General features: G+C 61.8%; 1 protein-coding gene across 14 annotated transcripts; it reads left to right on the top strand.

Moving 5' to 3' along the window:
- Nucleotides 1-1,799: 1,799 nt before the first annotated feature.
- On the top strand, nt 1,800-22,350 carry UBTF (upstream binding transcription factor). 14 transcript variants are annotated; one of them, XM_080369611.1, is made up of 22 exons: nt 1,800-3,649; nt 7,621-7,752; nt 10,721-10,896; nt 11,204-11,287; nt 11,983-12,138; nt 12,883-12,947; nt 13,584-13,713; nt 14,189-14,299; nt 14,604-14,737; nt 15,177-15,318; nt 15,665-15,706; nt 16,496-16,609; nt 16,806-16,961; nt 17,459-17,614; nt 17,848-17,958; nt 18,048-18,136; nt 18,343-18,532; nt 18,817-18,864; nt 19,084-19,152; nt 19,557-19,703; nt 20,073-20,192; nt 20,611-22,350. In XM_080369611.1, exons 2-22 carry the CDS (start codon nt 7,695-7,697, stop codon nt 20,722-20,724), a joined length of 2,412 nt encoding a protein of 803 aa, XP_080225737.1. In that variant the 5' UTR covers nt 1,800-3,649; nt 7,621-7,694; the 3' UTR covers nt 20,725-22,350. The 14 variants fall into 14 exon arrangements, with proteins under 14 accessions (XP_080225737.1, XP_080225738.1, XP_080225736.1 ...); XM_080369612.1 differs by lacking the exon at nt 1,800-3,649 and adding an exon at nt 3,673-3,969; XM_080369610.1 differs by lacking the exon at nt 1,800-3,649 and adding an exon at nt 4,239-4,376.
- Nucleotides 22,351-24,169: the final 1,819 nt, after the last annotated feature.

Consider the following 24,169-nt stretch of genomic DNA (forward strand, 5'->3'; position numbering starts at 1 on the left):
TCTTTCCCAGTGGCCATTTTCTGGAGGGTCGTCTTATTTAACCACCACCCCCAAAAAAAGAGCAGCAGCACCTTTCGGAGGTGCCTGCCCCTGCCCCCCAAGATGCTCAGTGCAGCTGTACCCAGATGCTTGTAGTAGCATCCCAAGGTTCTCACTGCATCCCGGGGTGCTCGCTGCAGCCACTGCAGGATGCTCCTCCTCATAGTCATCCTGGGATGCTCCCCACAGCCACCCCGGGTCACTTGCTGCATCCTGGCATTCTGTCCCAGGACCCACTGAGGCCACCCCTCCAACAGGGTCAGCTGTGGGCCCCTCACTCCCAGAGGGACACAGAGGGGCTGGAGCTGAGGAGCAGCAGCTGCGGGAATGGGGGTCGCTCAGCCTGGAGAGGGGGAGGCTGGGGGGGCTGGTTGCTCACTGCAGCCGCCTGGCAGGGGGCTGTAGGCGGGGGGGGGTCTCTGCTCCCAGGTAACAAGCGACAGGACAAGAGGGAACGGCCTCAGGTGGTGCCGGGGAGGTTTAGGTTGGACATTAGGAAAAACTTTGTCACCCAAAGGGTGGTCAAGGATTGGAACCAGCTGCCCAGGGAGAGGGTGGAATCACCATCCCTGGGGGTGTTTAAAAACACCTGGATGCGGTGCCTGGGGACACGGCTGAGCGGTGGGCTTGGCCCTGCTGGGTTAAGGGACGGACCGGATGGTCTCAAAGGTCTTTTCCGACCTAAATAACACGATTCTCACTGCAGCCATCCCAGGCCAGCTCGGATGCTCAGCCCCCCTCACCCCCCTGCACCCCAGGGTGCTCCCCTGTTACTGCCATCCCCACACCGGGGGGGGACACATGCTGAGCTGCCTGCCCAGGGATGTTGCTGTAACACATTGCAAAGCAGACCCCAGCTCCCCCCTCCAGCCCATGCTGGCTCTAAATTGACCCCAATTACCTGTAATCTCATTAAGGAGAGCAACCAGCAGGGCTGCTGCCCCCTTGGAAGACACCTGCCAGTGCCCAGCTCTGTGAAATAGGGAATGGATGTGCCAGGCATCAGGGTCAGCATCTGTCACTGCTCCTGGCTGTGCCCCCAGAGGCTCTTGGTGGGGCTGGGATAAATCCCATTGTGGCCACCGGCCTGGTGCAGCTGCTAGCCCTTGTTTTCTGGAGATGGAGGTACGTGGCCAGTGTTTGTTCAGCCCGAGGCCCGCCGAGCCAGCAGCCACCTGTCCTTCTGCTGGCCTCACATGGGCCAGCCGTGCCGGGTGCCATCGGGGGGGCTTCATGTGCCACCATCACTGCCAGCCCTGCTGCTGCAGCCCCTGCTCTGAGCCCTGGTGCCACTGAGCCCTGGCGGGGGGGGGGGGCTCCACGTGCCGCCACCGCCACCAGCCCTGCTGCTGTGGCCCCTGCTCCAAGCCCCCGGTGCCACTGTGCAGTGATGGAGGAAGGTGTCTGCCGGGGCAGCATCCCTGCACCCCGGGCAGCATCCCTGCTCCCCGTCCTTCCTGCTCCCCACCCTGGGAAGAGCTGTTTTATTCACTGGGAGATGTCAGCGAGGTCGCTGCCATGGGATCCAGCCCAGTTTGGGGGCGGGGGGGTGGGATTTAGGTCAAGCTCTCCTATGAGCTTGGCTTAGCCCAGTGCAATGTGGTTGGGGGTGATTTGTGGCAGGGACCCGCAGCACGGTGCGAGTTGTAAGGGGGAAAAAATTAAAATACTGGTTAACAGGCCTGCTAACAAGAAGCAGGGAGCACAGGGCTGGAGAGCTGGGTCACATCCCAGCATCACCCCTGGGAGCGGAGAGCCCTGGTGCCGTGGGGTGCCCCCAGCATCCCGGGGTACCCTGTGCCATCACATGGCTGAGGACAGCCCGGATGTCCCCGCAGTGTGAGTGAGATGCTGTCGGTTATAGTTTGTGCAATGAACAAGGGAAAATGCAAACAACCCCCCCAAAACCAGGCACAGTTGCACCATCTTATTGCGCCTTTATTGGCAAAAAATACTCCTCTGCATGAATTACAGCAATTAAAAAATTCCCTTGGTAAGAAGCACGGAGGGGAGCGTTTGGGATGTGGGTTTGAGGAGTCTCTGTCCCTGCTGCAGGGCTGGTGGCTGGTGCCCAGGGCTCTGGTGTCCCCTCCTTGGTGTGCTGCGTCACAGGGGGATCTGCACCTCCGTCGGAGCACGTTTGCACTCCCCATCCAAAATGGATTTTTGGTTAAAAAAAAAAAAAAAAAGTTAAAAATTAAAAATGTGGATATTTCATGTGTTTGGCCTGGTTGTCTCTAAATATTTTGTTGTGGGTTGTTTTTGGTTTTTTTCCTTTTGCAATTTTTCCCTGTTGCAAAACAGTGACATTTCACCTAATTTAGACCAGGGAAAACAGCTCAGCTGAGGGCCCTTTCCACGCAGAATAAATATATATATTATTTTTTTTTAAAGCTTTCAGTGGCAGGATTAACTGCTCGGCGCTGAAGCTGGCTGGCGCAGCTTGGCACACCTCGGTGGCCGTGCTGGCGGGAGGCAGGACCGCGGGACGTGGTGGAGGGGCCGTCCATCCCTCCGGCTGATCCCAGACTTGGGAATAAGGCCCACATAAGCCACTCGTACAGCCGGGCGCTCCCCCGCTGCCACCCCCGCACCCCCCGATCGGCCGGGGGGGCCAACGGCACCCAGACTTGGGGATTATCATAATCATTATTTTTTCCCTTTCCACATAAGCAGAGGTGAAAATCCCCTGGATTTTGGCCATTCTCACGCAGCCAGCAGGGAAGTGCCCCCAGCCAGCCAAGCTGGGCACTCCAGGGCCTGATCCTGCATCCTTGGAGGGGGGTCCCCCTGCCTCCCACCGCCCTGCGGCAGGTGCCTGCCAGCACTGCCTGTGCCGTCTTGGCCACCGGCGCGGAGGTGGCTGGAGCTCACCAGTACCACACGGATGGGCACCAGCATGCAGGTGGCCAGAGCTCACTGGTAGTGTGCAAGCAGCTGGTAGCGTGCAAATGGCCAGAGTTCGCCAGTAGTGTGCAAGCGGCCGGCAGCGTGCAAATGGCCAGAGCTCACCAGTGGTATGCAAGCAGCTGATGGTGTGCAAATGGCTGGAGCTCGCCAGTAGTGTGCACACGGTCAGAGCTGCCCGGTAGTGTGCAAGCAGCCAGTAGTGTGCAAACGGCCGGAGCTTGCTGGTAGCATGCAAGCAGGCTGTGGCATGCAAATGGCTGGAGCTCACCAGTAGTGTGCAAATGGCCAGAGCTGGCCGGTAGCGTGCAAGCACCGGTGCCGTGCAAATGGCTGAGCTGGCCAGTAGTATGCAAGCGGATGGCAGTGTGCAAGCACCGGTGCCGTGCAACGGCCGGGCTGGCCGGTGCCCCGCCGAGGGCCGGTGCCGTGCAATGGCCGGGCTGGCCGCAGCGCGCAGGCGGCCTGGAGCGGCCATGGCGGGCGGGCGGCCATCGCGCACGGCAGCCCCGGCCGGCGGGCGGCAGCGGAGGGGGGGTGGGGTGCGGCCGGTGCCGTGCCGGTGCCGGGGCCCGGAACGGCCGGTGTTGTGCCGGCAGCCTGGGATGGCCCGTAATTTGCAGGCAGCTCGGGATGGCCGGTAATTTGCAGGCAGCTGCCCGGCCGGGATTGGCTGCGGGGAATGACGCCCAGCACAACAAAGGTGGAGTTGGAGAAATTGCATTAAAAAAAATTAAGAGAGAGAGAGAGGAGAAAGGGAGCGGGGAGCGGAGGGAGGGGAGGAAACTGCCCCTCGCCCGCCCCGCCGGGGAGATCCCCCACCGCGGCCGTGTCCCGGGGCTGCCCGGGGCCGCGGGGCGGGCAAGGAGTGCGGCCCCGCCGTGGCGGAGGGGACCCACCGGGGCGGGAGGCGGCTCGGCTCGGCTTCCCCCCCCCCCCCGCTTCCCCCCCCCTTTTTTTCTCTCTCTCTTTTTTTTTTTTTTTTTTTTTTTATGCAAACGCCGGGCGAGGATTGTTGCACATGTAAGGAGATTTTTTTTTCCCTTTCCCCCCCCCTTCCCTCCTCTCTCCTTCCTCCTCCTCCTCCTCCTCTTTTTCTTCTCGCCACAGTGTTGCAAAAGCAAAGAGCAATAAAAAACACGGCGAAAGCGGCGGGAGCGCGGGGCGGCGGCGGCCGGCGGTGCCGCTTGGGGAGCGGCGGAGGCTGGCGGCGGACCCCGGCGCGCAGAGCCCGGCTGATTGGAAGAGAAAACGCAGCGCCATGGAGGCGGGGGAAAGCGCGATCGTCTCTGCGGGGACTGGAGCGCGTCCACGCCCGGGGCCAGCGCTGCAGAGCTGGCCGCCGTTCAACCGCCGCTTCCCCGCCCCGGCCCCGCCGAGCGAGCCCCGGCCCCGCCGAGCCGCGGCCCCCCAAAGCCGCGGCCCCGCAGGTACGTGCCTGCGCCGGGGGAGCCGTGCCGCGCCGTGCCGCCCGGGCTCGCCATTCGCCGCCGCGCCGCTCCGCCGGCGGGGCTGGAGGAGGCGCTTTGTTCCTCCCGGGCTGCCGCCGCCGCCGCGCTCGGTAAGCGCCGCCGCTCCGCGGGCTCTCGCCGCCCGCCGCGGCCGGGGGGGCTTGCGCTCGGTGGGGTGGGCTTTTTTTTTGTTTTGGCGGCTTTTTTCTTTTTTTTTTTTTCCCCCTAATCGAGGAAAGCAAAACCAGCTCGTTTTCGCGCAGGCCCCGCGGGCAGGAAGCCGCCGCCGGGTCTCGCCCGCCCGCCCGCTCCGGCCCCGGCCGCGTCCGCGCCGGCGGGGGGCACCGCGCTGGGGCTCGGGGCGGGGGGGAGCGCACGGCTCGGCGGCCTCGGTGTGCCCCCCCTCCCTCCTTTCCCTTCCCTTCCCTCTCCTCCTCCTCGCTCCCTCCCTCCTTCCCGCTCGCCCTCCCTCCCTCCCGGCTGCCGCAGCTGGATTTCGGGGGCAGGCTTCCAGCGCTGGGCGGTTGTTTTTCCCCAGCCCGGGTGAGTCCCGCGCCGCGGCGGGGAGCTGGGCGCCGCGCTCCGCCGGCTGCGTGCCCGGGCTCGTCCGCTCCCCCCCGCCGCGCTTTATACCCCCCTCCCCTTATTCTCTTTTTATATATATAGATTATTTTTTTTTAAAACACCCCTTTTTTTTTTTCCTTCCCCCCCCCTCCCTCCTCGCCTTTCTTCCCCCCTTCTTTCTTCCTTTCTTCCCTCCGGACCGGGAGCGGGGCTCCAGCCCCCCGCTGGGTGGGTGGGTGTTTCTGGGCTCGAGGAGGGGTCGCGGAGAAGGGGGGGGGGGGGGGAAGGGAAGAGGAGAGGAGGGGGCGGCGGTGGGGAAAAAAAGGGGGGAGGATTGGGTAGGAGCCGCTCCCCGGGGGTCGGTGCGGGGAGGTCGCGCTGCCCTCGCCCGGCTCGCTGCAGCTGCCCGGCCGCCCCCAGCCGGGCATCCCCGCCCCCCCTTCCCCCTCCTCCTCCTCCTCCTTCTTCTTCTTCTTCTTCCCCCAGCGGCTCCGGCGCGGGGCTGGGGCTGCGGCGGCTCGGCTCGAGCTCCCCCCCTCCTCCTCCTCCTCCTTCCACCTCCTCCTCCTCCTTCTCTCCTCTCCTCCTCCTCCCCCTTGCAGCCCGGAGAGGTGGGTTTGTCTCGGCTTTATAACCGCGCCGGCTGCACGGGTGGAGGGGAAGGAGCGGCGGGCGGAGGCGGGCGCAGCCCGGCCATTGTGTGCCGCGGCGGAGAGCGGCCGCGCCGGCCGGTAACGATGGGGGGGATGGCGGATGGGGAGAGCCGGGGGGGGGGGGGGGGCGGCAAGCCGCGGCGCATTGCATCGCTCCGGGGGGCCGGGGGAAGCGGAGAGGGGCCGGGGAAGCGCGCCGCGCTTCCCCGGCCCCTCTCCGCTTCCCCCGGCCCCCCGGACTCGCCTCCATTGTCTTGCCCGGGGGGGTGGGGGGTGGCTGTGCTGCGGGGGGGGGAAGGCGAAGGCGGCTCGCTGGCGCCCGGGTGGGAACCGGGGGCGGGAGGGGGCCGGGGAGGCGCCGCCGGGGCCGCCCGCGCTCGGTCCCACCCGGTTCCTGCTGCCTGGCGGAGGAGGAGACTGGAGCTGGCCGGCGGCGCAGGGCATGTGCGGGCTCCCCGCCTCCGCCCGACGGCCCGGCCCCTTCCTCCCCCGCCTCCTCCTCCTCCTCCTTCTCCCCCCCCCCTCTGCCCCCCCCAGGCGCGGGATCCGGTTCCCCCCCCCCCCCGGGGGATCCCGCGCCCCCTCCCCCCCGGGGATCCCTCTGCGCGCGCAACGCGATCGCCCCCGCCACGCCCCGCGATGATCCGATGGATCCCTCCCCTTGCCACGATCCCGCCTTCCTACCTCCGGGTGTAACCCCCCTCCCCCCCGCGGCGATCCCCGGTCCGCCGACGCCTCCGGGGGATGGGCCGATCCCACCCCCGGGGTGATCCCGCATCCAACCCACGAGGTGGTCCCAGATCCGCCCCCCCATCCCCCTCGAGGGCTTATCCCACCCCGGGGTGATCCCTGATCCCACCCTGGGGTGATCCCCCATCCATCCCCCCCCCCCCCCCCCCCCCCCCGGAGGTGGTCCCAGATCTGCCCACCCCAGAGGCTAACCCAGCCCTGGGGCCATCCCCCCCTGCCCCGAGGGCTCATCCCACCCCGGGGTGATCCCACGCCAGGGTCTGATGGGGTCTGCACCCCCATCCACCCCCCTGGGACTGATCCCCCCCCCCGCCCCAGCAATCCCAGACCTGCCCCCTGCATCTCCCCAGGGCCTGGTGGGGCCTACACACCCCCCACCCCACCCCACCCTTGCCTTCTGTCAACCCTGCGTTCCCCCTCCCAGGAGCTGATCAGCCCCCCCAGGGCAATACTCGATCCCTCCTGCGGCCTGGGGGGTCCTGCCCCCCCCCCCCCCAGGGCAGTCCCCGATGCCCCCAGGGTGATCCTGCCTCAGCCCTGGGGCCTAGATCCCCCCTGGGAGGCCCAGGCCCAGCTGCATCCCCCAGCCCTGGGGCCTGCTCTGGCCTGTCCTTCTGGAGTGATCTGCCCCCAGGCCCGCGGGCCTGCCCCCCAAGCCCCCCTTGGATCTGGGGGATCCTTCTGTCCTCCGAGCGTGCCCCCTGGCCCTGGCGGGATCTCACCTGATGGTGGTGTCCCTTCCTTTGAGACCCACTTTTTGTCAGGGGGGTCAAACACGGCTTGGAAGATCCCTTAGAGCCCTGTTGGCTCAGATCCCCCTGACGCCGCACCTATGGATCCCACACCCCCCACACACCACAGGGGACCCCCTGAACCCTTCTCCCCTTGGATCTGTGGGGATCCCCCTGGGATCCTGCCCCACCCCACCCCGGGGACATCCCCTCCGAACCTCGTCCCCCTGCCCGTGCACCCCTTTTCTCCTCACCCCGCTAGGCTGGGGGTCACGCCGTCATTCAGAATCCCCCCTCCATGAACCCCCCTGCAGGATCTCGGGGACCCCCCCATGTACCCTCCTCCTTTACTACGCCTGCCCTGCACCTCCTCTCCAAGTCCCCTCCAACCTCACAGGGTCCCAGTACCTCATTCATCTGGGGGGGGGCATGGATGCCTGGGTCAGGCCCCCCTGCTCCCCGTCAGGGGTTGGGGGTCCCTCCAGCGTGGGGGGGGTGCCTAGCGGGGGTCTCCTTTGCTTGCAGAGCTGAGCAGGAGTGATCTCGGGTAGCGCGCAAGGGAGCCGGCAGGGACCGTCCTGGGCGCAGGCAGGTGGAGGATGAACGGCGAAGCCGAGTGCCCTGCAGACTTGGAAATGACAGCTCCCAAAAACCAAGGTGAGCCCCCCCGCAACCACAACCCCCCCACCCCCCCCCGGGGTCCCACGGGAATACCGCTGCCAGTTTTAAAAAATAACAGCAAAAAAAGCCCCAAACATTGGCGTGGCCCTTTTGTTCAAGGGATGGAGGAGCCGCGATCCCGGCTGTGCCAGTGCTTGGGGGGGGATTTACCGGTGCGGGCTCCCCCACGGATGGGCACGCACACGTGTGCTGGCGTGTGGATGCACGTGCAGCGCCGGCAGCCCCCCTGGTCCTGGTGAGGTGGCCACCAGCTCGCAGCGCTGAGGATGCTCTTTTTGGGTGGCTGGCGTTTCGGGCCCGGGGGGCTGGCACAAAGAGGTGCTGCCTTTTGCCGTTCACATCTGGGCTGCATTAAAAGCTGAGTCGTTACCTTGGGCCTCCGGCTTCCAGACCCCAGGATGACATCAGAGGTTCAGCTTTTATTGGAAAAGGGGCAGGAAAACAAGAAAAAAGGGACATTTTAATTGGGGCAGCCTGCCTGGGCAGCGGGGCTCTGCTACCCCACCACCCAAAAACTCCCTGGGTGCCCCCCCCAGCCCCGGGGGGTGCAGCCCAGCCCCCCTCACCCCTCTAGTCCCCCCAGCTTCCCTCCGTTGCCGCAGTCAGTCTGTTGCCCCGAGCGAACCCAGCTGGAGCACGTGTTCTTCGCTGGGTCTTTAGATGGATTTAATTACACCGGGGCAGCTTTCCTAATATAGACCTGGCCTGGCCGATGCCAGGAGAGCTGGGGATAAATCGGTCCCAGGGCACAGACAGCCCCATTCATCTTGGCAGGTGAACTCCACAATTCCAGAGTTTTTGGGCAAACCCCAGCCAGTCGGAGGGGGACAAGAGCAATGCGGGGCTGAGTGTGGGGTCCCCGTCATCCCCACCCCGCTGCCGGCGAGGTTTTTGGGATGTTTCCACAGTTTTTTATGTATTCCTGTGGGCTGTGGTTATTTCAGCTGTCTGCTGGCGGGAGGAGGTGGGGGGGTCACACAGGGCCAGAGGTCTTGAGGCATTCCTGCGTTGGAGAGGGGAAACTGAGGCATGGGGCTTGTTGATGGGGGCAGGTTTGGGGAGGGGGGGTGTCTCATCCCCTTTTCCTTCCCCGCTTGATTTTCCCAGCTGTGCTGCTTTCCGTTATTTCTCCCAATTTCTGCAAGTAAAGTCGGCACCAGCATCACAGCCCGATTCTGCCTCATTGGTCCTTGCCTGGGGGGTATGAAAGTGGATGGGAAACATAGGAAGACAAAATTTTGGGCTCGGTGTCCCCTCAGCTGTGAACTACTCCCACCCAGGATGTGCTGGGGGGATGGGAGGTTCCTGTCTCTTTTCCCCCATGGTGACATTTTGGGGCTCTGAAGCTGGGATGTGGAGACACGTCCTGAGCCACTGGGCTCCGTGCTTTATGGTTGCGGGGGCTGGGGGGGTGGGGGGCTCTTTCTGTCTTCCCCCTGCCCCCAGTTAATCACTAACAGACCTGATGAGGTAACCTTAGAGACCATCTGGATCTCAAACTGTTCCTGCCTTGGACCCCCAACCTTACAGGCTCAGGAGGCAAAGTGGGGTGGGGGGACAGGTTCTGGCTGTGCTCCCCACCCCTACCTGTGGGTCCTGTGTGTCCTTTAACACCCCTCACGCGGATTTGGGGCTCAATGGGGCGGTTGCCCTCCACAAGACCGATGCAGAGGCAGGACATGGAGGCAGGCAGAGGTGGTGGTTTTGTGCACACTGAGTTTGAGCGGAGGGAGAGCTACAGCTGGGTATTTCTGGGAGCTTGTTTTCATTCCTGGGGGCGGTGGGAGAAAGGTCCTCCCCTCATCCATGACCGGCTTGCACTGTCCACATCTCACCGGGATGCGCTGTGTCCCTTAGGCAGCTTGGAACACCCAGTGTTCGCCCGGTGGTGGAGAGCCAGTCCCACACCTGGGGAGCCCCTGGGCTTGGGTGCCTGTCCCAGGCTGAAGCAGGCAGGGCTGTGTGGGTGTGCAGCTTGGGGCACTGCTCCTCCTCCAGCCCGTCCCCAGGGACCTCTCTTTCCGTTCCCAGGGCCCGCTGCTTTTCCCCAGGGCCACCCATCTTTGCAGAGCACCCAGGGTTCCTCTCCCCAGCTGGTGCACAGCCCAGCAGAGGAATTCCCCTGGCAAGGAAGCAGCCCCAGAGTCGGTGCTGGATGAGGCAGTCAGTGCTGGGAGATCTTGCCCGCTGCCTGTCCCAGCATGGGGCTGCTGTGAGTCCGGGCCTCCTGGTTGCTCCAGGCTCCCTGTTTTTGCCACGTGCCCATCCTGTCAGCCCAGCAGCTTGTCCGTACGGGAGCTGGGGATTCTTCTCCTGGCAGCTCAGGGGATGATGGGGTGGCGTAACCATCGCCCCTGCTCCATCAGGGAGCCTGCTGCAAGACGGGGAGGCTGTGCTGGGCTCTGCCCCCCTTGCTTTATTGTCTCTTGAGTTTTGACCTTGGCAGAGGTCAACATGGAGCTAGGTCCTGGGTGATGGCAAGGCTCTCCAAGTTGAAGGAAAAGCAGCACTGGGGTTTTCCCATTGCTCCGGACACATCTTCTCCCCTTAGAAAGTGGGTTTCCCTGTTTCCTCCTTGGCTGGAGAGCACGTTGCTCCCGTCTTGCTCCGCAGGGCTTCGCTCCTGTGTGTAGGAAATAGCCCTCTGCTCCCGCACGGCAGAGCTGTTGCCTTATCTGATGGTGTACTGGGATGAACGAGTCCCTCTGGTTTGCACCGAGTGGATTTTCTAGCTTTGCCTGGATTGTTTTGGCCCGTAGAAAGTTGCTCGAGGGTGATGGAAACAGCCATGTCCCTTTGATCTTTAATCTTGAGAGGCAGCATGTGGAGATTACGTGTCCTGGCGTGCGGTCCAGAGCTGCACGCTGGGAGCTGTAGTCCCCATGTCCTGCCGGGAAGGCTGCCTGCCTGTTGCTGCTGCTAAGCCTGTTTCTTTGCTGCCCAGACCGCTGGTCTCAGGAGGACATGCTGACTCTGCTGGAGTGCATGAAGAATAACCTGCCCTCCAACGACGGGAGCAAGTTCAAAACCACCGAGTCCCACCTGGACTGGGAGAAAGTGGCTTTCAAGGACTTCTCGGGGGAGATGTGCAAGATGAAGTGGATGGAGATTTCTAATGAGGTAATCGACAGCCGCGCAGGGCTCAGAGGGGTCTCTGTGAGAGGGACCAAGCATCCTGGTGACCTTCTGGGACTGTTTGAATCGCTCAAGTCCAGCGCCCCAAGTCCTCGGCCATTAGTGCCGACACTGTCACGTTGCCATCGGCATTGCGAACCCCTCGGAGGTGCTGGGATGGGTCATTTGCCCGGTGGTGTTAGGAAACCCTGTGGGTTCAAGCTGTGCTGAGAATGGCTCAGTGCCGAGCAGGCATCTGCCCTGTCCCCCGCGTGCAGCCTGTTCATGTTTGTGGCCCTTTGTTACCCCACAGGTGAGGAAGTTTCGGACCCTCACGGAGCTCATTATGGATGCTGAAGAGCATGTGAAGAATCCTTACAAGGGCAAAAAGCTCAAGGTATTGGGCAGGAATTGTGGTCGGTCCCTAAAGGGGGACCTCCTCTTCACCGGGACAGGGGCCTGTCACCCACGTGGCACCCCAGATCCATGTGGCTCTGCCACCAGAGTCCCTGCAGGCACCTCACCGCCCGTAATCCCCGCGGCCGGCTGCCCAAGGCTCCGCAGGCTGCGGGCTCTGGGCCCAGGCCAAGTCCAGGGTACATTTAATATGGCTGGCTGTATTGCTGGCAGCCTGCATCCAAGTTTAGCACCAGGGGGGCCGGGAAGCCACTGTCCTATTCCTGGCCTGCTGGGTCGGGTGGGGTGCTGCTTTTGTCCAGGCGGCCTTGGGGCAGCCAGTGCTCTGCCACCAGCCGTCCCCAGGAGGTGGGTCCCATCCTCGCCTTCTGCCTCAGTTTCCCCTCTTGCAGCACAGCCGCTGTGCCCCCAGCTCTGGATGGCTGGAGGCTGCTCCTGAGATGCCCTGGGATATTGTAGTTCCTGGGGAAGGGAGTCCTTGTTCCCAGCATTTTTCCCTGCCTTCCCTGCAAAGCTGGGGTGTTCCCAAGTCAAGGAGCTGGATCACCAGCAGGGCTGGATGGAGGCAGGTCTCCGCCAGTACCAGCAGGAGCTGGGAGCTGGCAGGGTTTGGCCATGCCCTCCACAGTGCTGCTGGCTCCACACTCAGCATCTGCCACTCTGCTCTCTCCCCAGAAACACCCCGACTTCCCCAAGAAGCCCCTGACTCCCTATTTCCGCTTCTTCATGGAGAAGCGGGCCAAATATGCCAAGCTTCACCCTGAAATGAGCAACCTGGATCTCACCAAGATCCTGTCCAAGAAGTACAAGGAGCTTCCTGAAAAGAAAAAGGTACGGGGTGGGGGGGGGAGTTAGCAAGCCCCTTCCCACTTGTGTGCCTCTGCATGCTGGGCTTTGCCTGTGCAGCTCTCCCAGTAAAACCAGTAGAGCCCAGCCTCTGCCTGGTGAGGGTTTAATCCGGCTCTCAGTGGGAGAAGGCCTGGGTGCTTGTTCAGTCCCGTCAGACCAGTAAGACTCCCTTTGCTTTTCCTGTCCTTGTTCCCAGGATCTGTGGGGTGGAGGCTGGCTGGGTCTGTCCCTTGTCCGTCTCTTCCAGACGGACCTGGATGATGACTTTGCTGTTGGGTGGATCTGTATTTAACGCTGGGGTTAGATCACACGCCCCACCGCGGCTTCCCTGTCCGAGTGAGGGATGGAGGGGCCGGCTTTGCTCCGAGATGCTGGAGGTGGCCTTGGGCTTGGCCGGAGCCTGGGCAGGCATTTTGGGTGTCCCAGCTTTCATCCTGGGTGGGTTTGCCACCAGCAGGACAGGTCCAGGGCACAAAGCCCTGCTGTGCCCTCTTGCCCAGGGCTGCTGGGGTGCAGGGAGAGAGGGGAGATCCTGCCTCTCAATCCCGAGGCAGGCTGGAAACCCTCAGCTGGGAGCTGCAGGACTGGTCTGATGGGCTGGGGAGCCTTTGAGTCCCACTGGGGCTGTGGGCTGCCCAGCTGGCAGGGTCGACAGGGATGTATCTGCCTGCCCGTTCACCAGTGCTGACGTCCTTCTCCACCTCCCTGGTGACTTTGTGTCCCCAGATGAAATACATCCAGGACTTCCAGCGAGAGAAGCAGGAGTTTGAGAGGAACCTGGCAAGGTTCAGGTGAGCAGGCAGCCCCCCTGCCCCATTTCCCGCTCTGGGCAGACCCAGTCTCCCCTCCTGCATGTAGCTCAGAGACGAAGCTCTGATGGGCTCTGTGTCTTGAAGGCAGAAAGGAAGAGGGGATGCTGGAAAAAAAAAAAGCAAGGAGAAGGTGTCTGAGAGCAGCCATCTGGTTGGGAGACTTGGTGTTGGTGAAGGGGAGAGAGTGGAGGACCGGCCACGCTCTGGGGGTTAGGGTCTGCAAGGGGAGGACAGGAGCCCTGCCACCAGCGCTGTGAAAAGCTGTGGTGGCCACCCCGTTCCCCCCAAAGCTTCCCTTGGAATGTGGTTGCTGTGACCCAGGTGGGTCCTGGCGTTCCCCGTGACCCACCGCTGCTCCAGGGATGCAGCCCTGCCCGGCACATGAAAGGCAGCGCTTGTAGTTGATGCTCCCCCAGGAGGGGTGGGCTCGAATCTCTCCTACAACCCTCCTGCTCTTTTTGGGGACAGACAAACCCACCCACCCCCCGATTATCCGAGCCCGTGGAGGCTCAGCCCTGCGGTGACGGTTACCCCTCAGTGGGGAGGTTTAAGGGGTGCTCTCCTGCCTGCGACCTCCGTAACGCTCTCCCTTCCCCACCTCCCTGCCGGGTAAAGGGAAGATCACCCGGATCTCATCCAGAACGCCAAGAAATCTGATGTCCCTGAAAAACCCAAGACCCCCCAGCAGCTGTGGTACAACCACGAGAAGAAAATCTACTTGAAAGTGCGTCCAGATGTGAGTACGGTGGGTGGGAGTGCGTGTGAGTGTGAGTGTCGAGGGGTCCTGCACCCCGCTGCTGGGGGGAGAGGAGGGGGAAATGAGAGAAGCAATTTTAGGGGGGGGACGGGATGGAAGACGCTGCTAGAAGCTCCCAGCAGTCTGGATGGAGGTAAGACGGGGCTCTGCACATCTGGAAGAAGCTCAGGGGTACAGACCCCCCTTTTTGCCTGCAGTCAGAGGGGTGACCACAGCCTGAGGCAGGGCAGGACAGGTTGCCAGCGCAGACCTCCACCTCTGGCCATGCCCCACACTCACACGCACCCCCTTCCCCGGCCACGAGCTCAGCTCGCAGCCACCCCACGGCCCCAAGATGGGTGCCGCTGGGACAAAACGGCGGGCCACACTATTTTTGCCTTTTTTTTTTTTTCCTTTTTTCCCCCCCCCCCTTCTTTTTTTGGATTTTACCCCTCTGCCCTCACCTCTGGCTTTGGGTTTTCAGGCCACCACGAAGGAGGTGAAAGAGTCGCTGGGCAAGCAGTGGTCTCAACTCTCGGATAAAAAGAGGCTGAAATGGATTCATAAGGCCCTGGAACAGCGGAAGGAGTACGAGGTAGGGAGCAGCCTCACCCGTTCCCCTCCACACTCGTCCCTGCGTTCACTCTGAGCCACTCTGCCTCCCGGCCACAGCCACCGGCAGCTAGCTAGCCTCACCGGATAGCCAGCGTGGGCGTTCAGCTAGATCCTTGTAGGTCCCTAGTGAGTCTGAGCCCTGTCTCCTCCAGCGACATTCGGGGAAGGGAGAAGTACCACTGGGGAGATGATTAGGACAATGGTTGGCTTCTCTTTCCTCCTCCTCTGGCCCCAGCCAGGCGGGGATCGGAGCCCCTCTCCTGACCGCTCTCTGGCCTTTGCAGGAGATCATGCGTGACTACATCCAGAAGCACCCCGAGCTGAACATCAGCGAGGAGGGCATCACCCGCTCCACCCTCACCAAGGCGGAACGGCAGCTCAAGGACAAGTTTGACGGACGACCCACAAAGCCACCTCCGTGAGTCCTGTCCCTCCCTGTCTGGGCGCAAGGGATGTGTCCCTCTAGGAGCTATGGCTTCAGGCTCTTGGCCGGCTTGGGCAGTCGTGGGTTCTGGCTAATGAGGAAGCTGAGGCTCTGCCTGGCTTGGAGAGCCCCGATTATTTCTGGGACCATGGGTACAGACTGTCAATGATGCCATTAACCTGGTCCTTAAATAAGTTTATTAAAAATACATTTACGGAGAATCTGAGCAAGGTTTATGGCGATGGTGTTGTGCTCCAGGTTGGGGGAAAATCCAGCCCCTCGATTCCCTCAAATGCAGGCACCTCTGGCACAGCACTTCACTGCCCAGTGCACCTGGGAGGTCTTGGGGGGCTCTGAGCACCCAGCTAGCTCTGCGGAGGGGACGTGAGTGCGCCAGGTTGTCCCTAATGCTGGGTCCCTCCATCGGTTGCAGGAATAGCTACTCCCTGTACTGTGCAGAGCTGATGGCCAACATGAAAGACGTGCCCAGCACCGAGCGGATGGTGCTGTGCAGCCAGCAGTGGAAACTGCTCTCCCAGAAGGAAAAGGACGCGTACCACAAAAAGTGTGATCAGGTGCATGGCTGAGGATGGAAAGATGGGTGGACAGGCCGATGGGCGCTGGTGCTATGGGGAAGGAAAGGAGGAGCAGGATGGGAGAGCTTGGGCTACACATCTTGTTGGAAGTGAGCCCCTCACCCTTCCTCAGTGCCTGTTTGTGTCATCTCAACCGCCAGTTCCCCTGGAGGTCCTCTGTCACCTCCCTTCGTCCTCTGTCTCCCCGCTCTGTGTGTGTGGGACCAGCAGATGGTCTGGGTGGAGGATGCTGTGCCGGGCGGGCTGAGGTTGGGTCAGGGACTGCGTGAGGCCGGGGTGGGGCGGGGGATCTCCTGTGTAACCACACGCTTCTGTCTCCCTCCAGAAAAAGAAAGACTACGAGATTGAGCTCCTCCGCTTCCTGGAGGTGAGTGCCGTGGGGGTGCCTCAGCCATTGGGTGCGGGAGACCCCAAACGTGGGGAGGGAGCCCTGGCCAGGGGCTGGAATGGGTTAAACAGGGGCTGCACTGATGCTGCCCTCTTCTGCTCCCCCCAAACGTGGCTGGACCCAGCCATGAGTGCTGGTGCAGAGGTGTTTGCACATAGTCTTGACCCTTCCTCAGCTGCCCTAATGCCTGAGCCAGTGTCTCTGTTAGGCACTGGGAGGTGGGGACAGTCCCCCAGGCTGGCAGGGGAAGCGGGGGTGAGTGGAGAGCTGCTGCTGGAGGAGGGGTTGCTGGCAGCAGCTGCGGCTGTGCAGGCGGCAGCGAGTCTCTCGCTTCCTTCCCTTGGCTGGGGCGTAGGTGGGGGGAGCCGCGCGGAGCTCAGCCTGCCATCATGCTCGGCCCCTGGGCGGACGTGACGCGGCCCCCGCTGCATCTGCAGGGGCAGGGGGTGGAAAACCCAGGGGTGCACCCGGATCGGGGCACTTGCCCACCCTGCCTTGGCAGAGGCGAAGCAGATGAGACTGAGCCAGGGAGGGAACAGGGTTGGGAGGAGGGATGTTGCCCGATGATGGGGGTGACACAGGCATGGGGACCTCCAAGCTGCGCTCCCAGGCTTGCGGTGCCTGCCGTTGGCCCTGGCTGGGGTGGTCTTTGGGTGAGGACAGCTGAGTGCATTAGCTCCCCTTCCCCAGCGTCCCTCTTCCCTGACTGCATCAAAGCCTGGTGAGTGTCAGGCCAGCTAACCATGTCTCTCCTGCTGTGCCACACAGAGCCTGCCTGAGGAGGAGCAGCAGCGGGTGCTAGGCGAGGAGAAGATGCTGGGCAGCAACCGGAAAGGGGCAACGAGTCCAGCATCCAAAAAGTCCTCACCAGAGACTGGCAAGGTGAGAGCAGCAACCAGAGAGAGATGGGGCAGCATGTGCCAGAGACGTGGGATGGGGTTGCTGGCATCTTGTGGTGTTTTGAGGGTTTCGCTCCATGGCTCTTCAACCATGTTATTCCTGGGGTTGGAGGCTACCAGTGCAAGGCAGGTCCCTCAGTGGGCTTGCTCCTAGCCACGGTCCCACGTCCCTCCCCCAGGCCAGCTCAGAGAAGCCCAAACGGCCCATCTCCGCTATGTTCATCTTCTCGGAGGAGAAGCGGAAGCAGCTGCAGGAGGAGCGGCCGGAGCTGTCAGAGAGTGAGCTGACCCGGCTCCTGGCCCGCATGTGGAATGACCTCTCCGAGAAGAAGAAGGTTGGTACCGTCCCTGACCCTTCTCCTCCATCCCTGTCTCTGCTGCTCCATTGGGCGTCTCCAGCAGTCCGGGGGACACTGCCTGTCCTTGTGCTGCTGCAAGGGGCTTTTTGCTTGTCCCCCAGCATTGCAGCTGGGGGACGATTGTCCCCAGGAGCATCGCAGCTCCAGTGAGCCATCACCCAGGCGCTGGTGCCAGCACTGATGGGTGCTGCCAGCTGTGCCCTCTCCTTCTCGTGACCTAGTGGGTCAAAATCCAGCAACTTGAGAAGCCTTGGAGGGTCCTTGAGCCACAGTCTAAAGACTGGATGGTTTTTCTAGTGGTGGGAGTCCTGAGGTGGGAGGGTGTGTACTGGGGGGCTGCTGGTGCTACCATAGGAACAGCACTGGGGGCAGCTGCGCCGTCCTGCTGCCTGCCCTCGCAGTGCTTGGTGGCCGGGGGCTCGTGCCCAGGTGGCCACGCTGCCCCTTCACCCCCACCGTGCACCCCTGCGCAGGCCAAGTACAAAGCACGGGAGGCAGCGATGAAGGCGCAGTCAGAGAAGAAGCACAGCTCAGATAAAGAGGAGCGTGGGAAGCTGCCCGAGTCTCCCAAGACAGCTGAGGAGATCTGGCAACAGAGCGTCATCGGTGACTACCTGGCTCGTTTCAAGGTGAGGAGTGGGCTGGGAAAGGAGCTGGAAGTGGGATCGTCGCTCCCGCCAGCAGGAATTGCCCAGCACCATCTCCCCTGCTTTCACAGTTGAGGCAGTGGGTTGGGGCTGGGAGCCATGGGGAGGACGGGGTCACAGCAAGGGAGTGGGTGCCCCGCAGTGCTTGGGGGGGCCAGGCTGGCGTCCTGGGAATCTTGGGCGCCTCTAATGTGGTGCGGGGTTCTGTGGCACAGAACGACCGGGGGAAGGCACTTAAGGCGATGGAGGTCACTTGGAACAATATGGAGAAGAAGGAGAAGCTGATGTGGATCAAGAAAGCAGCGGAGGATCAGAAGCGATACGAGGTGGGTCCTTGCTCCTTCCTGCCCCTCGCCACATACCCATGGCCGGCGCTGCCCCTGTCTCCCTGACCCCTCTTTCTTCTCTGACTCAGAGGGAGCTGAGTGAGATGCGGGCCCCTCCGTGCTCCACCAACTCCGCCAAGAAAATGAAGTTCCAGGGAGAGCCAAAGAAACCTCCCATGTGAGTACCTGGGGGTCTGGGGTCTGAAAAGTTAGATCTGGCCAGGCAAACGGGCTGGTGCAAAAGAGCCTGGAGCAGCACCGGGGTGGAGGGAGCATGGGATGGACCATGGTGGGGACGGATGACGGTTACTGTGGGCTGCTTGCGGACACCTGGGTTCTTTGTGCGTGCCGTCTGATCCGCTCTCCGTGTTCCCCCCTTTGCAGGAACGGTTATCAGAAATTCTCCCAGGAGCTGCTGTCAAACGGGGAGCTGAACCACCTCCCGCTGAAGGAACGGATGGTGGAGATCGGCAGCCGCTGGCAGCGCATCTCCCAGGGCCAGAAGGACCACTACAAAAAGCTGGCAGAGGAGCAGCAGAAACAGTACAGGGTACACCTCGACATCTGGCTCAAGGTGGGTGCTGAGTCCTGATACCTGGTGGCGGCACCAGAGGGCTCTGGGATCAGTTGTTCTTGGGAATGCTTGGCGTGATCTCTGCTCACAGCCTTCCTCTGGGAACCACCATCTCCAGACCCTTTTTTGGCATTTTGTAACTTAAAGAGCCTTTAAAAAAAAATAAAAAAAAAAAAATGCATGTGGGGAGGGGGTGCCCTGTGCTGGAGTCCTTCTCGGCTCCGTGCCCCGCTCCGTGCCTGCCTGGCCCTCCCCGCCCCTGACTGTCTCCCCTGTCTCCGCAGAGCCTCTCGCCCCAGGAGCGGGCCGCCTACAAGGAACACACTTCCAACGTGAGTATCCCCCCAGCATCGCCGGGGGGGCCCGGGGGGCTTGGGGCTAGCCCGGGGTGAGGTTGGGCTGAGCAGCTGATGAGCCGGGCTCAGGAGAACGCCCCCGAGGGATGTGCCCCTTGCAGCTTGGCGGTGGGGTTTTCTCCCTGCTGGGCAGTGGGAAGCTGCTGAGCTCAAGCCCTGCAGCTCTAAAACGGTTTTGCTCTGTTCCTCCTGCAGAAACGTAAGAGCATAGGGAAGATCCGGGGCCCCAACCCCAAGATGAAGCCAACCATGCAGTCCAAGTCGGTGAGTGCACCGTGGCCGTGCTGGGGGCACACAGCACCCTCCTCTCTGGGGAAGGCGCCAGGGGGGGGACACCCAGACCTCTTGTCCGAGGCATCCCTGGTGCTTTCTTCTGCCTCCCCTTTGCTGAGACCATAAACCAAGGGTCCTCCCCAGATCTGTGCTCAGAATCCACCTGGGTCTGAGTTTTGACCCCCTGTAGTCTACGACATAAGCTTGCATCCGCTCCTGGAGCCTTTTTGGGGCCATTTGTAAGATAAATGGGGAAAGGCTCCCAGGAAGACATGCGGGAGGAGCCACCTGATCCTGCTCCATGGGTGGAGGAACCCAGGGATGGGGTGGTGCACCCAGGGGTGCTGGTGTGTCCCAGGGTCTCTGCCTATGACCAACCCTCTCCCACGCCACAGGAGTCAGAGGATGACGACGAGGAGGAAGAAGAGGAGGAAGACGACGATGAAGATGAGGACGATGACGATGACAACGGTGACTCTTCAGAGGAAGGTGGCGACTCCTCAGAGTCCAGCAGCGAGGAGGAGAGTGAGGACGGGGACGAGGTGAGGCTGCGGTGCGTGCCGCGGGGAGGGCGCTGGGGCCGACCCGGGCCCCGCTCCGCTCCCATACTGCTTGCTCTGCCCCCCACCGACCCTCCAGGGCTGGGCGTCCGCACCCGGGCTCAGATAGGACCATGGTGGAGGAGCTCCCGGGAAGCAGGGGGACACGGGGAGGCGAAGGGGAATGGGATACCCCCACACACACCCCCGACGTCCCCGGGGAGGGTGCGAGGAGCAGCCGCGGGGCGTAGTTAGGAGCAGCCTCGGGACGTAGAGGTGCGGGTTGTGCAGAGCCCCCAGTGAGCAGAGAAAAATCTCCTGTCTTTTTCCTGGTGGAGATACTGAGTCTGGTCTCGGCTCCGTTTGCGCCAGTGTGAATGCCGAGTAAGTCACCAGAGTCAAAGTTTTACACCGGTGCAACTGAAATCAGAGTATGCTGGATGGCGCTGGGGCCAGAAACCGTGTCCGTGCCTTGTGCTCGCCACCGGACAGGTGAGGTGTTTCGACCCCCTCGTTGGTCTCAGCTCACGCCTCTTCCTTCCCTGGCTTTAGAGGGGGGAAACTGAGGCACGAGGCGGGTCGGGTACCCTACCTCAGATCGTGTAGCGAGGCAGTGGCAGAGGTGAGGGTAGGACCCCCGCGCGCTGCTCCGGCACGCTCCCCCCCTTCTGGCACCCCTGAGCTGAGCCCTTGCAAATTCATTCCCGCCCCATGTCCCTCCTCCATCCCCCCCACCCTGGGGTGGCAGCGGTGGGAGGGATGGGGTTGCACCCCCTGCTCCGTGGGGAACCCCCCTGTGCCACAGTGGGGAGGGTGAGCAGGGGGCCAGAGGGAGATGATGGACAGCAGCTGGGGCCCCCCCACCCTGCCGCTAACCCCCCTGTCCTCTCTGCCATGCCCCCCTCCCCAGAACGACGACGATGACGAGGATGAGGATGATGAGGATGAGGATGACAACGACTCAGAGGGCAGCAGCAGTTCCTCCTCCTCCTCTGGGGACTCCTCTGACTCCGACTCCAACTGATGCAGCCAAGCTCTTAGTAACGTTGTTTGGTTTCTCGGTTTCAGTCCCGAATCCCACCCCCAGCCCCCCAAAACCTTTTCCTCCTCTTCCTCCTGCCCCACCTGGTGAGCCACAGCCCCCCGTGGGACCCCCCAACCCGGGGAGCGGGGGCCGGAGGAACCCCTCCGCCGAGCTCACACTACCAAGAGGGAGCCAGGGGCTGCTCCTCCCCTTGGCTGGGGGGAGAGGAAAGGGTGAGCCCCCTTGTCCCTCCCACCTCCCATTTATTCTCCCTTTACTGAGGGAGGGGAAGCGATTTTTTTTTTTTTTTTTTTTTTTTTGAGATTTCATTATTTTCAGAAAATCACCCCATCCTCACCGCCTTCACACCCTTGCTGCCAGCTCCGGACTTTATAGAAAGAAAACAAAAACACACAGGAAAAAAACAAATACCCCCACCCCACCCCTTTTTTTTTTTTTTTTTTTTATTAAAAAGTCCCAAACAAATGCCACCACCCCCCACCACCACCACCCCTGCGCAGACCCTCCCAGCCTGGGGTGCAGAGCATGAGCCGAGTTGCTCAGGACTCAGCTGTTGGGATGTCTCCTTCCTGCCCCCTCCTCCCCTCTCTGTGCACCCCCCCGGCATCTCGGGGCTGCCCACCCACCCACCCAAAAAAAAAACCAACCAACCCAACCCCCCAACTCTTGTACAGTCTGGAAGCTGCACTGGGAGCTCACCGGGACCTCTGCATCCATGGCACTTGGGAACGCCGGCCACAGACATGACCACCCGGCGTGTCCCCGTGGTTGGGGGGGGGGGGGGCTGGGACGGGGGATGGGCGTGCGTGTGTGAGCGTGTGAGCGTGTGTGCCGGGGGGGCACCCGGGGCCGTGGCACGCGTGGCTCCTGCCCGCCCGGGGTCCTGGCTGCTCAGCGTGACCAAGGGGGGGGCGTGGGGGTGCTGCCGGGGCGCCCCTCGGTGTTGTCGCTGGTTGTTGTGCTGTTGTATTTTATTTTATTCTTTTTTTTTTCTTTTCCTTTTTATAAAACGAGAAAGATACATCTTTTATTTTTTTCTCCCCTCCCCCCATTTTTCCCTCCGTGTCTGGTGAAGCTGCTCCTCTCCCTTCGCCCCAAACCCTGGGGGGGAACCAGCGCTCCCCTTGTCCCAGTTACCCCCAGTTTGCCTCACCGGGGGGGGGCTCCTGCCGTCCCCGACCCCCCTGGCCATGCTGTAAATATTGGTGCGGTTTGGGTTTATTTTGGGGGGATCGATGCCCCCTTCCCTGGGAGGAGGATGGGGCTGCGGGGACCGGAGTGGGTGCGTGGCGGGGGGCGGGGGCTGGCAGTGCCTGTCCAGGGCCCCCCCCCTCCTTTTTTTTTTTAAGCAGACATGAGCACCAGCAATCCCACGGCACCTCCCTGCAGGGTTCCTGTCCCCCCCCCGTCCCTGTCCCCCCCCCAGAATGCCCAGTGCAATTGGGGGACCCACCCCAGACCCCCACTCTGTGAGGGGTGGGGGGCACAAGGTTTGTCCCTTCTGGTCCCCCCTGTCCTGTCCCCGGAGAGGAGCTGGGCTGGGGGACAGGATTTGGGGGACCCCAGGGAAGGGGGTGGGGGGCACGTGCCCCCCCCCCCCCTCCAGGTTGGGGGCACGTGCCCCCCCCCCCCTCCAGGTTGGGGAGGGGAGGCTGGGGGGGGGGGGGCTTTTTCTTGTGTGCTTTAATTTAGCCATTTTTCTCTTCTTTTCACCCAAATCAGCTCAGCAGGTGGCTGGGGGGGGCGGGTATGCTGCAGGTTTGGGGGGTTTCTGGCTGCAAGGGTGGGGTCCCACGGGGCCTCACCCCCCCAGCCATGACTGCCCCTCGGGTTTGCTGCTCTCAGCACCCCAAATCCAGCCCCCTCCCCCCAAAAAACCTTGAGTCACCCCAAAACACAACCAAGGACCCCCTCAGAGCTGGGGGTGTGTGTGTGTGTGACACCCCCTTCGTGGCCTCTCACTTCAAATTGGGCTGAAAAACCACCGTTTTGGGGAAATGGACCCCAGCCCTGGGGTGGGGGGGTGAACCTGGGTTGCCCCCACATGGACAATCCCCCCGTGTTCCCCCTGGGACCGGGGCCCCGAAGAGAACCCGGCCGGTGTCGTGTCCCCACCCCCCATGTCCGTCTGTCCGTCCCTCTGCCCCCCCCTCCCCCCCCCCCCCCCCTCCATTTGGTATTTTCCTTTAATTTTCTTCCCAATTTTTAATGCCCCCCCCCCCCATCCCCTTCCCCTAAGGGGAACCCATCCCTTTTCCTGCTGAATGTACCCAGCACCGTCGTGTTTTAGTGGATGTGTTTTTAGTACAAAAAAAAGACAAAAAAAACCCGCCTTTTTTTTCTTTTTTCTGTTTAAAAAAAAATAATAAAAATGAAAAATTCTTACAGCGCCGACAATTGGGGGAAAAGGCGTTTGCGCTGCAAGAGAGTTGAACCTGAGTGCATTTTGGCACTGCCACAAAATCCCGGGATCCTTTAGATGGAAGTTCTTGTGAATTACATTAAAAAAAAAAAAAAAAACAAAAAACAAACAAACAAAAAAATCATCTTTTTTTTCTAATATTTAAAGAGTGTTTTTGTAGGTTTAAAAAAAAGACAAAAAAAAAATTAAAAAAAATAAATAATCCCAACTTGGAATTTGTACGGCTGAGCGGGACACGGGGGCCTCGCGGCTGCGGTGTCCCGGTTTGCTTGGGTTTCGGTTCTTTTTTTTTTGTTGTTGTTTTTTTTTTGAGTTTTTTTGAGTTTTTTGTTTGTTTTTTTTTTTTTGTATAATAAAGTGAAAAATAATGTTTCTGTTCTCATGACATTACTATAAAAAATAAAACTTTAGGAAAAAAAAAAAGCGTGAAGAGTGTTTTTCCCCCACCTGTGTTATGGCTGGGGGGATCGAGGGGGAGATCACTCGGGGGGGGATCCACTTCGGGGGGGATCCCTAGGGGTCATTTGGGGGGCTGGGGGAAATCCATGGGTGTTTGTAGGGATCGCTGGTGGGGGGGGGAAAGCTGGGGTTATTGGTGGAGGGATCCGTAATGGCATAGGGATCTGTTAGGATCACTGCGGGGGCCTGTAGTGGTGACGGTTAGGGGGCTCCGTCGGAGCCATTATCTGGGGGGGATCCCTGGGGGTCACTGGGGGGTCTGTAAGGGTAGGAGGGATCCGTGGGGATGGGGGGGATCCATGGGGAAAGGGGGATCTTTGGGAAGGGAGGGGATCCGGGGGGATCCATAGGGGTGGGGGGGACCGTGGGGACGAGGGGGTCCCTGAGACCGGGGAACCTCGGGGATCGGACCCCCAGGGGGTCCTGCAGAGGGCCCGGGGAAACCCCCGGGGCACCCGCTGGGAGGGCCCCAGGCCCCGCCCACCACCAGGCCCCGCCCACCCCCGCGCCCCCCGACAAAGTGCCGGCCCCGCGCGGCGGCGG

This window comes from Falco punctatus (assembly GCF_963210335.1).
Source record: "Falco punctatus genome assembly, chromosome: 19".
NCBI lineage: Eukaryota > Metazoa > Chordata > Aves > Falconiformes > Falconidae > Falco > Falco punctatus.

Excerpts from the sequence above, each read along its gene's own strand:
- UBTF (XM_080369611.1), top strand. The coding sequence starts at position 7,695 with ATGAACGGCGAAGCCGAGTGCCCTGCAGACTTGGAAATGACAGCTCCC. Across the intron at positions 7,753-10,720 it reads GACAGCTCCCAAAAACCAAG|ACCGCTGGTCTCAGGAGGAC; the intron begins GTGAGCCCCCCC and ends TTTGCTGCCCAG. Across the intron at positions 18,865-19,083 it reads ACAAGGAACACACTTCCAAC|AAACGTAAGAGCATAGGGAA; the intron begins GTGAGTATCCCC and ends TTCCTCCTGCAG.